This window comes from Sus scrofa, chromosome 9 (assembly GCF_000003025.6).
Source record: "Sus scrofa isolate TJ Tabasco breed Duroc chromosome 9, Sscrofa11.1, whole genome shotgun sequence".
Classification (NCBI taxonomy): Eukaryota; Metazoa; Chordata; class Mammalia; order Artiodactyla; family Suidae; genus Sus; species Sus scrofa.
In genome coordinates, this window is record NC_010451.4 from 73,184,410 (window position 1) to 73,198,435 (window position 14,026).

A 14,026-nucleotide genomic window follows, 5' to 3' on the forward strand; every position below is an offset into this window, starting at 1 on the left:
TTTTTACTTAGGTACCACCTCTCACAATAACAGGTTAAATAGTAAGGAGCTGGTGGTGAAAACAGCAGTCTCCCACTCACTATTCCCTACTGATAGCATGGAGGCAATTTCTTGGTCTGTGTCTGTTTTCTTTCTTCTTGTTGTAATTTCCCAGAAAAGGGTGATGAGAAGTAAATGTTTTGAATTCTTGTCAGGCTAAATATGTCTTTATTCTGCTCTTTCACTGAATGACAATTTAGTTGTGTATAGAATTGTCGATTAAAAATTACTTTCCCTCAGAAAGTTGAAGCCTCTAATGTTCCACTCATCTTATTGTAGGTGAATTTCCTCTCCCTGTTTCTCTCTGAAAGCTTTTAGTGTTTTTTTTCTTTGATGTTTCAGAATTCTCTATTGATGTGTTTAGGTGTGAGTTCTTTTTCATTAAGTGTGTTGGGTAGTTCGTAACCTTTCAGACTGAAGGTTCATGTGATGCTTAGCTGTGATTGATACTCCGGTTTCTTTGATGATTTCCACCCCACTCCACCCCCATTTTCTTTAATCTCTTTTTTCTTTGATTTCTCCTTACACAAGTGTTTAGTCTCTTAGATTGGCCCTTTACTTTTCTCATATTTTCTCTAGTATTTTTCTCTGTTACTATCTTTTTGCTGTACCTTTGGGAAGATGTCCTTTTCCCCATTTCTTTAATTTTTTATTTTAAAAATTGTATGTTTAATGATTTTAAATCTTTCAAAATCCTTCTCTATTCTGGGTTTTTTTTTTTCTCAGCATATTCACCTCTTACAGGGTGGATACATAATTACTATATTTTTCTTCTTTAGCTTGAATTATTCTATTTTTCTCTGGGATCAGCTTTTCTCTACTTTCACTCGTTTGAGTTAGCCTCATGGGCCTGGTGGATTTTGATTATTCATACCTAAAGTCGAAGGCCTATATAGCCATTGTAGGTGTTCCCTGCTGAGTAATTAGAACTGTTTTGGAGCTCTTTCTCCTTAGTAGGATTCCTGAATGGAAATTTTTTTTTCTTTTTCAGGACCTCCCCTGCAGCATATGGAAGTTCCCAGGCTAGAAGTCAAATTGGAGCTACAGCTGCCTGTGTACACCACAGCCACAGGCATGCCAGATCTGAGCTGCATCCGCGACCTACACCACAGCTCATGGCAACCCCAGATCCTTAAGCCCTGAGCGAGGCCAGGGATCAAACTCAAGTGCTCATGGATACTAGTCCAGCTTGTTACCACTGAGCCACAGAGGGAGCTCCCTGGCTAGAAACTTTGTTTAGAGCAAAGCAGGTATGGATGGATGTCCTGGTAGCCTTTACATTATGGAGACAGATACCCAAATTCCCAGAATAAGATAGATTTTAATCTGTGGTGCCAATATCCACACTAGAAACCTTAGCTTTTCTTATTATTGTATTAAGTTTGTTTAATTAAGGGAAGCTGGGAGGTGCTTACTTCTTTTAGAGAGGAATCCTACGGGTTTTTTATTTCATTTTTGTTTTCGTCAGTGGGAAAATTCTGGCAGCCTATACAGTAATTGCCCCTTATCCATGGGAGATGCCCAGTGGATGCTTGAAACCACAGATAGTAGCAAACCCTATTCTATGTTTTTCTTGTACATAGAAACCTATACCAAAGTTTCATTTATAAAGTAGACACAGTAAGAGATTAACAACAGTAACTAATAGTAAAATAGAAAAGTTATAACAAATTACTGTAATAAGTTATGTGAATGTGGTTTCTCTCCCTCCCCCTCGAATATCTTAGTGTACAGATTTAAAGCCTTTGCCCTCTCAGGTGAGCACTTGTCACTCTCCCCTTCACTTTTGCAGTTTGAGGTGTGACAGCAAATCTAACATGAGTTTCTTTTTCCTTTTTCACAATTTCACAATTTCACAGATAGAAAATTCATTTTTACCACAGATCTTAGCAACCTCAGCATGTGATTTTTTTTTTCTTTCCATGTTAAGTTGTGAACTTCCACTTCTTCACTTAAAGGAAGCGCTTTACACCTTCCCTTTGGCAGATCTGAATGGCCAGCAAGCATCACTGCTCTTGGCCATTATTAAGTAAAAAGAGTCCCTTGAACAGAAGCACTGAGATACCATCACAGTTGATCTGATGCACGAGATGGCTGCAGAGTGACTAATGGTCAGGATGTGTTAGAAAAAGGAATGGCGCAGGGCAGCACAGAATTCCATCATGCACAGAACATGCAATTTAAAACTTACGAATTGTTTACTTCTGGAATTTTCTATTTAATATTCCTGGACCAAGGTTGATTGTGTAACTGAAACTACAGATAAGGGATTGGGCGTGGGGGTGCTCCTCTGACTGCTGGTGAGAAACAGGAACTGGGGGTAAGTGGATGGGTAGTTTATTCCATATGTAGATCTTCAATTAATCCATCCTTCCTCAGCCCCATTTCTGGCTCCTATTCTCTTGTAGCATCTGCTGCTTCTGAGCAGTCACATTCTATGGAACAGCTTCCATCTCCTTTGTGGTCTTCTTTGCATTTTTCCATCAACCTGTTCCCATCTGTTGTCTGCAACCTAGTATAGGGGTTGGGAAACCATAGCCTGCAGGCCAGTTTGGTCTGGTTACCTGTTTTTGTAAATAAAGTTTTGCTGGAATACAACCATGCTCATTTGTTTACATATTTTCCATGGCTGCTTTTATGCTACAAAAGCAGAGCTGAGTGGTTGAAACAGACCAGCAGAGCCTGAAATATCTAGTCTTTTGCAGGAGAGGTTTGCCAACTCTGGTCTAGAAATTGTTTGAGACTTCTTATTTTCTGATGATCATACCTAACCTATCTTTATCTCCTACCTGTCTTTATCTCCTTACCCACTTCTTGTCATAGATACTTTACTCCATTGTAAAATTTTCTTTAAATTTGGTAAGTCCAAGGAGATGCCTAAGTTTCCTCAAGCCTCCAGAGGCCTCCTCTGCCTCTTGGAACTGGAAAGAGAATTCTCTTTTGCATTTTAGTAGACTGGCAGCCTGCTTATCAATGGCTGCCTTCCATGTATGACTATTCAAGGCATGAGAGCAGGGACTCTGGTAGTTCCCTGTCTCTTAATGCAAAGCCAGGAACATAGTAAGCTTTCAAAAAGTTTGTTGAATGTATTAAATGAATGAACAAATGAATGAATGAATGAATATAATTCTGTTTTAACTTTTTTGAAGATTAGGGACCCTCTAGGTTTTTTTTCTTTCTGAATGCACATTTAAAATAACTTACCTCTTAAGAACTCCTCTTTATATTCTTTCTAAAGATGAATAATAGAAACAGTGGTTAATCTTATTAGGAATGGGGAGACTTTGCATTCTGGATATGTATCAACCCAGATATTTGGATTCTTTCTCATTCTACTTATTTACCTTTTTAAATTTTTCTTTTATAGATTAAAATAATGTAACAGATTTTTCCACTTTTTTTCTTCATAGTGTCGCATTATCTAATGTATACATAGTTGCAGTTTAAATACCTATATGTTTGCAGTTGATGAAACATCTGCATAGTGATCCAGAATGTTCCAGGAGCATATTTTTCAAATGTTTTTCAATTGGGATTTTTTTTTTTAAAGTCTGATTATGTGAAATAATTATAAAAAATGATTCTGAAACAAAAGACTTGTAAATAGGAGTAAGAATAGAACCTAAATTGAATAGTTTTTACTTTTTGATATGTGTTTGTCTTCTTTTTTTTTTCTTTTTGCCATTTCTTGGACTGCTCCCACGGCATATGGAGGTTCCGAGGCTAGGGGTCCATTCGGAGCCGCAGCTGCCAGCCTACACCAGAGCCACAGCAATGTGGGATCCAAGCCGCCTCTGCAACCTACACCACAGCTCACGGCAACGCCAGATCCTTAATCCACTGAGCAAGGGCAGGGATCAAACCTGCAACCTCACAGTTCCTAGTTGGATTTGTTAACCACTGCTCCAGGACGGGAACTCCAGTGTTTGTCTTCTTAACTATCTTTTATTTAGACTAATTTCTTACGTAAAGTAAGACAAATGAACTGAGTTCTTGGATAATAAAGAAATGGTTTTGATAGTACACATTTCCATTAGAGTAAATTTGTCATTGTTTTTCTACTGCAGTTAATGTGTTTTTTCTTGAATCCCAGTCCTCAATAGTACCAATTCAAAATTTATAGCAGTTACATGAAGTAGAGCCAGCACCTGAATTATTTGCTCATTTGAAAGTTAAACAAATGGCCTGTTTTAACATCTTCTGCAGAAGGGCGCTTTTTATAGATATGCTTCTTTCTCTATTATTCCCCATAAAAAGAAACACAATTAGAGACTCATTATTGTTATTTGATTTATTCCATCTCCCATGCACCCTTCAAACACATTAAAAAGTTTATAAATGCAGAAATTTTGGTTTTCGAATTTTTTTTGTAACTGTGTCATAAGTTTAAAGGAAAAAGAATGGAATACTGGCATCTCCCAAAGAAAGGAATGAGGAGGATATGTTCTTGGCACTTTGAGAGTATTGAGCTCTTGAATGACATAGTGATAAAGAAATGTTCTTGGCCCCTGACACAAGATTTCACAGGGCTACGATTCAGGGGAATGGGAAGTATCGTCCACATGTCCAATGTTTTTTTACTTTTGCTCTGTTTATGAGTTTCTGAGAGAAACCCACTTTTTCTCCAGTACATTGTCTTTTGTTTTATTACGCCTTAACATTTGTGAAGAAATTGTTCTCAGTGGAATCTCCAAAAAATGAGGAACTGTGTTATTGTATGGTGCCATTTGTAGAAAAGTATAGGAGTTCTGTAAAGATAAGACCAACAGTAAAATATAATGATATGAAAAATCTTTGTAGGTATTATATATGTGTGAGTGCTATCAGATAGTCCTTTCCAAGATGTAATAACTTTTCTGCCTCAGTGCTGTCCAATACAGTAGCCACTAGCCACAAATGCTAGGAGAACTTGAAGCATCGGTAGTGTGACTGAGGAATGCAATCTTTTGTTCAAAAAAATATTTCAGTAAGGTATTTTTATGGTTTCCTTGTAATTATAGAGTAACAGATTTTAATTGTGTTCTACTGAATTTTTATTTTTTTTCTTTTCAGGTAAATATATGCAGATGATGAACATTCTTAAACCAATTGCTTTTGATGTTATCCATTTCATGTCTCAGCTATTTGATTATTACTTGTATGCAATATATACCTTTTTTGGTCGGAATGATTCAGTAAGTCAACCTTTTGGGGGAAATGTGTTTCTTTTAAATTGTTTTAAATGTAAAGTTCATTCTCTCTGTATAAAAATACACAGATAACTTTATTTTGAAATTATCCATCAAAAATACAACAAAATTATTGATGGCAGCTTTTTGTTTGTCCGATTACCTTATTTAAATGTTAATTTTAAGCTTTGATTTGATAAACATAGTGTATGTTATTCAAATTTTTGGCGGAAAAATACAGCATCTGTTTCCAACCTTGACGTATTTTGGCAGTGAAAAATGTGCAGGTTGCTTTGTTTAAATCTGGCCCAGTGTGTAATTATTACCCAGTAAATGAAACATTTTAAATATTGGCCAACAACCTTAGCAGACACGACCACATTCAGAAGGTAATGGCAAATTTTACTGAAATAATTGAAAATCTTTGAACTGAACCATCTGCCTGCCACAGAATTAATGTTTCCTGCCCCTCCTTTTTGTGTTTCCAAAGCCCTTGTTGAGTTTATCTTTTTCTACTCCTAAGGAGAGCAGCACAATTTTAAGCAGGTAACTGGTCAGATATTTGGGAATTATTGTGTAGTTCATCTAGATATTTGACAGTAGTTCATAATACTAACCTTTCATATACTATAATTTGTATCTTTTAAAAAACATTAATTTCTGGAGTTCCCACTGTGGTGCAGTGGGTTAAAAATCAGTCTACAGTGGCTCAGGTTGCTGCAGAGGTGCAGGTTTGATCCTTGGTCCAATGCATTGGGTTAAAGGGTCTGATGTTGCTGCAGATGTGGCGTAAGTTGTAGTTGAAGTTCAGATTCAATCCCTGGCCAGGAAACTTCCTTATGCTGTGGGTAGCCATTAAAAAAAAGAAAAGAATTTTAATGGATAACTATGTTCATCTTATTTATTTATTTATTTATTTATTTAGTCTTTTTGTCTTTTCTAGGGCCACACCTGCAGCATATGGAGGTTCCCAGGCTGGGGGTCTAATCAGAGCTGTAGCTGCTGGCCTATGCCAGAGCCACAGCAACGTGGGATCCGAGCCGCATCTGCAACCTACACCACAGCTCATGGCAACGCTGGATCCCTAACCCACTGAGCAAGGCCAGGGATCGAACCTGCAACCTCATGGTTTCTCGTTGGATTCATTAACCACTGAGCCATAACAGGAACTCCACATTCATCATATAAATGTTCATATTCTTGCTGTGATTACAGTAGATCGTGTAATATAGATCAAAGACATGATCTATAGGATATATTTGACATGGGATCTGAATCTCCTAGTTATTAATTCCGCAAAATTAGAAAGAATACTAATATAATCAGAGACTTAGTTGCTATAGAATTTGCTACTGTAAGATATGTACTAATTTATTGCTCTGAATTTGGAATCTGAATAAATAAATTTTTAAGAAGAAAGAAATTCTGGTGTTTTAGCTAATTGTCAGAATTTGTTAGTCTTCTAGGTGAGTGTTACTCTGTCTTATTGTTCTGTGTTCCTAGACTGGTACTGTCCAAGAAAAGTTTTGCAGTAATGGGAGTGTTCTATATTATTATTGCCCAATATGGTAGCCACAAGCCACAAGTGGTTGTTGAGCACTTGACATATGACTGGTATGATTTGGGACTGAACTTTTAGTTGTATTTGGTTTTAGATAAGTTATTTTTAAATATACAAAGCCACACATGACTTGTGACTATTATGTTGGTTTAAGACAATTCTGGACCACAATTTTGATAGGATATGTTAAGATAGTGTCCTTTGGAAACTTTTGGGAACTAGTGCTTTTGGATGTGACTTTCCAGCTGATTAGATACTGGCACTGATTTGTTCATGGTGGGGTTCACTAGAACTGAGAAAGTTAACAACATGCAGATAGGTGCTTACTGTCAAATTTGCTGCATATTTTATTTAAAATCTATTATTTTTACAGAACTCATTAATCTGATATTTTATATTAAAATCATTTTCAGTCCTGTAAGACTCAGTAAAATCTATTTCACTGCATTCAAACAATTAATTTCAATAATCAGGGTTTCTTTCTATCTTTAATCTGGGTTTCCACCCATATGTTGTAATAGAAACAGTTTGTATTCTATAAACCAAAACAAAATACGCATTTGAATGAGTAAATACAACATTTACTCTGCCTCTACTTACACTTTTTAACATGGCCACTTCTGCTTCCTTCTTAGAAGAGATATAATTGTATGAGTGAATTTAGATGGATTCTGCTCATGAAAAAGTAAGCGTCTGTGTCTCAGAGGTTCTAGAAATTCATTGGCTGCAGGGGACACAGTGTTGGCATCAGGTTAAGGGATTCCTTCCGTTCTTACTAATTACTCCAGAATTCCTGCTCTTCACTCAACTGGTTATAGCTTACTATATTAGGCTCTATTATATATCTAATCCATTTGATTCTATTATAGTAATGACATTCATAGTATTGCTTTGTTTTGCCTCACCCCCACCCTTTCATTGTTCTACTCTTGAATTACGTTTTCCTTTATCTTTAAAGTTCACATTCTTTTGGGAAAACCATTCTGTAGCTTACCTTAATTCAGTAATAAGCACACAGTAGATTCTTAGGATGTGTGTATTGATGTCCTGATTATTTCTTATCCAAGTAAATTTTACGAGCGCTCTTACTTGACAACAGTTTGTGAGCCTCATTTAAAGTTAACTTTTATTAATGTAACTGTTTCTTTGTAGAGAGTCTGATTCTCTATATAAATTTTTTTTCATTGTTTAAACTTTTATTGATGTGTATAGTTAACTTACAATGTTGTGGTAATTTCTGCTGTATCAGTTATTCATGTAAAAACTTTTAAGAATGAATTAACTTCTGTTTCTCGATCTGAGAGTCTGCGATGTTATTAGATGATATTTCCTGCAGCAAACAATTATAAAACCTAGATGTCAGAATTCTCTTGTGGTACAATGGGCTAAGGATCTGGTATTGCCACTGCAGTGGTTTGGGTCATTGCTGTGCAATGGGTTCTGTCCCTGGCCTGGGGACTTCCACATGCTGCAGGCACAGCCAAAAGAAAACAAAACAAAACCTAGATGTTATACAAAAGGCAACTTCCTGAAGATTCTGGAGAGTGAACAGAATCATATAGACTCTGGTGGGAATATACTGGAGAGTGAACAGAAGTATATAGACTCTGGTGGTAGTTCATGGTAGCAGTTAAGGAAAAGGAAGCTATAAAAATAAATTCCATCTCCATGGCATTTAGCACAGGCCTAAGGAAAGTCTGTGAGGCACACAACTAGAGGCAAGCTTAGGAAACCCTAGTCTTTATGGATTGGGAAACCAGAAAAGTGAAGCCAAGAAGCTGAAAACACTGAAAAGAGTAGGGGGAAGTTCAGAATGGAAAGAGTCAAAGAAGGGATCCCCAATTTCTGTCTACCTCTCTCCTACTAACTCATGAACCATGTTTGTGTGGAACAGACTGATTGCAGCCAAATAAAAAGATCTGAACAGAGACTGAAACTGCTGCACAAGAGAGAATTTATAGTTCAAGCCTGGCCAAGAAAATTGCATACCAAAAACAAAGGAAAAACAGTACTTACGAGAGAAAAATAACAGAATCCAAAACCTCTATAGAATTAGAGGATGATGCAGTCCAACTTTACCTAAATAGATAGAGCCAAAAAAATGGAATACAGCCTTAAGTAAAGAGAAAATCAATATAGTCTGAACTCAAGGTGTTGGAGTGAAGGGATAAAGATTTTAAATGGACTATTTAAGCTATTTTCAATAAAGTAAGACAAAATTTTTTTTTTTTTTTAAAAAAGGCATGAGCCTCTCAGTAGAGAAGTAGGAGGGTCTAGTAGGAATAGTAGTAAGAAAACTAAAGAGAAATCCTAGAATTGAAAAATACAATTTTAGCAATTAAAAAAAATTACTAAATATACTTAACAGCCAATGGACATTACAGAAGAATTTGTGAACTTGAAGATAGATCAATAGAAATAATTCAAAATGAAGAACATAAAGCAAAGTTTATCAAAACCTTAGGGACATGCTGAGTTATACTAAATTGTCAAACATACATGTCATTGGAATACCAGGTGGAGATGAGAGAGATAGAATGAGGTGGAAAAAATATTTGAAGAAACGTTGGCCAAAAATTTGCAGATACCAGATGCTAATGAACAACGAGCAGAATAAACACAAAGAAAAATGTAGTGGGGTGTCTTATGGTGAAACTGCCTCCTGAAAACTGTAATAGACTTATGACATTAAAGCGACCAATGATTTGATTAACAGCTCATGAGAAACTGTTGAAAGTAGAAGAAAGTTGTACAGCACTGTTAAGGTACCGAAAGAAAAAGAAATGTCTATCCAGAATTTTATAACCAGCAAAAATACCATTCAAAAATGAAGATGAAATTAAAATAGTTATAGATAAATTTTTTAAAAAAAAAACCCTGAAATTGTCACCAACAAATATGTAACATGTGAAAAGTTGAAGGAAGTTTTCAGACTGAAAGAAAATGAGACCAGGTGAAAATACCAATCCTCAGAAAAGAATGAAGAACATTGGTAACAGAAACTACTTGAGGAAATGCAAAAGATTTTTTTTTTTCTATTTCCACTTAATTTCTTTTAAATCCATATAGCTGCTTAAAACTGAAAATGTAACATTCTTTTCTAGAGTTCATAATATATGTAAATGTATTACATATAACTAATATGATATGTGGAGGGATATGGACCTATAAGACTGCAAGATTTCTATATACTATGTAAAGCAGTACCTTGTTAGCAGGAAGTGGACTGTGAAATATCAAAAATGTACATTGTAATGCATAGGAAAATAATGAAAAATAATACAAAGAACTTTTAACTCTTTTGCCTACAGGAAAATAGAAGTAGAATAAAAAAAAAAAGTGTAATTAGAAAAAGTGGTAAAGGAGGAACCAAGAAAGCAAAAAGAGATAACATATAATAGTAGCAGTAAACCAAACCACTTTAAATGTTACTGGAATAAACACTCATTAAAAGTCAGACATTGTCAGAATGGATTAAAAAAAGCCTATACTTAATAAGAAAAAACACACATAGATTGATAACAAATGGATTGAAAAGATAGGCCGTGCAAATAGTAAGCATGAGGAAGCTGGAGTGGATATATTAATCTCAGATAAAATAAATTTGAAAACAAAACACATCAGAGATAGAGGGATTTATAATGGTGTAAGGATCAGTTCAACTGGAAGATACAATGAATATAAATGTATATTGCCTAGTAACAGAGCTTCAAAGTAGATGAAGCAATAATTGACAGAATTCAAGAGAAAATGAGAAAATTCAATCATAGCTGGAGATTTTAACACCACAGAGAAACTAATAGAACAACTTAGCTAGAAAATCAGCAAATTCATAGAAGATTTTAACAACACTCTCAACCATTTAATTGTTACTTATGGGACAACATACCCAACAATGGCAGGATATATTTTCTTTTCAAGTATAGATGCTACATTTATCAAGAAAAACCATATATTCTTGGCCATTAAATATGTCCTAATGGATTTAAAGCCTAAATCATACAGATTCTCTAATAGTGTTATTCTCTAATAACAGTGTAGTTAGAAATCGGTAAGATAATCAGAAAACCTAAGTATTTGGAAATTGTTACACACGTCTAAATAAAGATTGAATTAAAGAAGACATCATAAGATAAATTAGAAAATATTTTATTTTATTTATTTTTTATTTTTTCGTCTTTTTGCCTTTTCTAGGGCCGCTCCTGCAGTATATGGAGATTCCCAGGCTAGAGGTCGAATCGGAGCTGTAGCTACCAACCTACACCAGAGCCACAGCAACACCAGATCCAAGCCGCGTCTGCAACCTACACCACAGCTTGTGGCAACGCCGGATCCTTAACCCACTGAGCAAGGCCAGGGATCGAACCCGCAACCTCATGGTTCCTAGTTGGATTCGTTAACCACTGCGCCACGACGGGAACTCCAGAAAATATTTTGAACTGAATGATAATGAGACTATAACATATCAAAAGTTGTAGGGTACAGTTAAGTCAGTGCTTAGAGGGAGGTATATATAGTATTTAGCTTTACTTCTTTTCTAATCTGTGTCCCTTATATTTCTTGTCTTTACTGTAAAGGCTTAGACCTCCTCCAGCACAGCGTAAAATACAAATAGTAAGAGTTGATATTCTTGTCCTGTACTCTCATCCCTCATCCATCCTGGATAAAAAGCACTGAGCCTTTCTCCATGGAGTATGATGTTGGTTATTTTATAGACGCCCATAATCATGTTGAAGAAACTCTATTCTATTAGTAGTTTTCTGATATTTATCATGAAAGGATAAATTTAGTCAAATTTTTTTTCCTGAATCTATTTAAACAATCATAACTTTCTTTCCTAAAGAAATGTATTAATATGGTAAATTCTGTTGGTTAATTTCAAAATAGAATTTTAGCCTGTTAAACCAGTCTTACATTCCTAAGACAGATACCACTTGGTCATGAATCAGTTTGCTGATATTTTCCTTAAGATTTCAAAAAATTTATGTCCATAAAGTTTATGAGTCTAGTTATGTTTTCTTGTAGTATCTCTGTTTGGTTTAGGACTCAGAGCAATATTAGTCTCATAAAACAATTGGGAAACATTGTCTTCTACTCTCTGAGGGTCTATATAGGATTAATACTTTTTGAAAATTTTTATTAAGTTTAATTAATAAATAAATTAATTAACTGCTCAGAGTTCCCATTGTGGCTCAGCAACTAGTATCCATGAGGATGCAGGTTCAATCCCTAGCCTCACTCAGTGGCTTAAGCATCTAGCATTGCTGTGAGCTATAGTGTAGGTTGCAGACGCAGCTCAGATCCCGTGTTGCTCTGGCTGTGGCGTAGGCCAGCAGCTGCAGCTGTGATTTGACTCCTAGTCTAGGAACTTCCATATGCCACAGGTGCAGCCCTAAAAAGAAAGAAACAAAAAAATTTCTCAAATTTTTTGTTTCTTCTTAGGTCAGTATTTATAAATTTATCAAGGATTTTCCATTTCATCTGGTTTGGTAATTTTCTTGGCATTAAATTCATAATATTCCCTTATTATCCTTTTAATGTCTGAAGAATTTTTAGTGATAGCCATTCTCTCATTCTTGATATTGAAAAAATGTATCGTATCTGTTTGTATTTCCTGTATCTGTGTGGCCCATCATATCCCTGGGTTCTTTAAATACTAAAAATCTTAAGTTTTGTGATTAAAAATAGTAACTCGGAGTTCCCGTCGTGGCGCAGTGGTTAACGAATCCAACTAGGAACCATGAGGTTGCGGGTTCGGTCCCCGCCCTTGCTCAGTGGGTTAACGATCCGGCATTGCCGTGAGCTGTGGTGTAGGTTGCAGATGCGGCTCGCATCCCGCTTTGCTGTGGCTCAGGCGTAGGCCGGTGGCTACAGCTCCGATTCGACCCCTAGCCTGGGAACCTCCATATGCCGCGGGAGCGGCCCAAGAAATAGCAACAACAACAACAAAAAGACAAAAAAAAAAAAAAAATAGTAACTCATGGGAAAGAAATTTTGGTGAAGTCTCTCTTGATAAATTAATTAAATTGATAGATGTTAGTGTAACCTGTAAAGGCACATGTGTAAATAGTTCTCTTGTTCTCTTGAGAGGTGGGGTTTGACTTCCCTGCTTGACATTTTGGAATTTGTAACTTCAGTTTGGAAACCGTCTGAAGGCTAAGTATCTGAGTGAAAAGTCATCACAGAGTTAATTTTGGCTGATGTGAAGTCACAGCATTTGCAGGATTATCTCTAGAACGATTTAACACGCCTTTCTTTTTCTTTTTCAGTTGGAATCAACAGGACTAGGCCTTAGTAGTAGTAGACTAAGAACAACTCTAAACAGAATACAGGAGAGTCTCATTGATATGGTAAGTAATCAGTGGGAATCAATTATTTTGGGTTATGGAAAATAGAAATTAGCTAATCAACGACATGTGAATAGAAATTAGCTAACAACTGCATGTAAATGTATGTGTGTATTTATGTCGAGTGCCTGTGAGATGGGAGCAAGCCTGGCCCAAAGTTTGGCAGATCTTTGTGATGGGGCCCTGAAATATTCCAGAGAGTTAGGCTGCAAAGAGTGTTTAGGACCAGTTTATAAATGTCCTTGACATTCAAGAAGTTGAGTTCAGTCGGCTATGCGGTAGGGGGTGTGGATTCTTAGCTGAGTGATGCGATGAAATGCATGTTTTAAAAAGATAGGTTATAGAGTTCCTGTCATGGCCCAGTGGTAATGAACCTGATTAGAATCCATGAGGATATGGGTTTGATCCTTGGCCTCACTCTGTGGGTCAAGGATCCTGCATTGCTGTGAGCTTTGGTGTAGGTCGCAGATGCGGCTCTGATCCTGTGTTCCTGTGGCTGTGGTGTAGGCCGGCAGCTACAGCTTTGATTCAGCTCCTAGCCTGGGAACTTCCGTATGCGGCCCCTAAAAAGACAAAAATAAAATAAAAAATAAAAAGATAAGTTAGGTAGCAGAACAAGGCTGAACCTCTATAGTGTTTAAGCTAAAAAAAAAAAAAAAAGGGTTTTCTTATGCTGGGTCACTGTAGCCAGAGTTTTTTTGTTACTTGGTGCATTTCTCTGCATCTATGAATTTTCCTTCACTCCTTCACCTACCCAAACAAGCAATCATTTCCCTCTTTTCTCATAAGCTCTATATTATGAGCATACTTCTGTTGTTGAAGTTTGTAATCATTCTTTTGAGAAGTACTTATTTGGAATAATTACTGTATACTGAGCATTGTTAATAGTGCTGGAAAGTCATCAGTGCACA

The 14,026-nt window shown here is 36.2% G+C and overlaps 1 protein-coding gene across 4 annotated transcripts in view; it reads left to right on the forward strand.

Annotated features, from left to right (window-relative positions):
* Window positions 1-14,026, forward strand: part of VPS50 (VPS50, EARP/GARPII complex subunit) — a 140,956-nt gene that overhangs the window by 109,532 nt on the left and 17,398 nt on the right. For 3 of the 4 annotated variants that reach the window (XM_021102384.1, XM_021102385.1, XM_021102386.1), the window contains 2 exons: window positions 5,092-5,213; window positions 13,038-13,118. In XM_021102384.1, the coding sequence (XP_020958043.1) occupies window positions 5,092-5,213; window positions 13,038-13,118 (203 nt within the window). The remainder of the gene's footprint in view (window positions 1-5,091; window positions 5,214-13,037; window positions 13,119-14,026) is intronic. The other variant, XR_002347039.1, reaches the window with a different exon arrangement.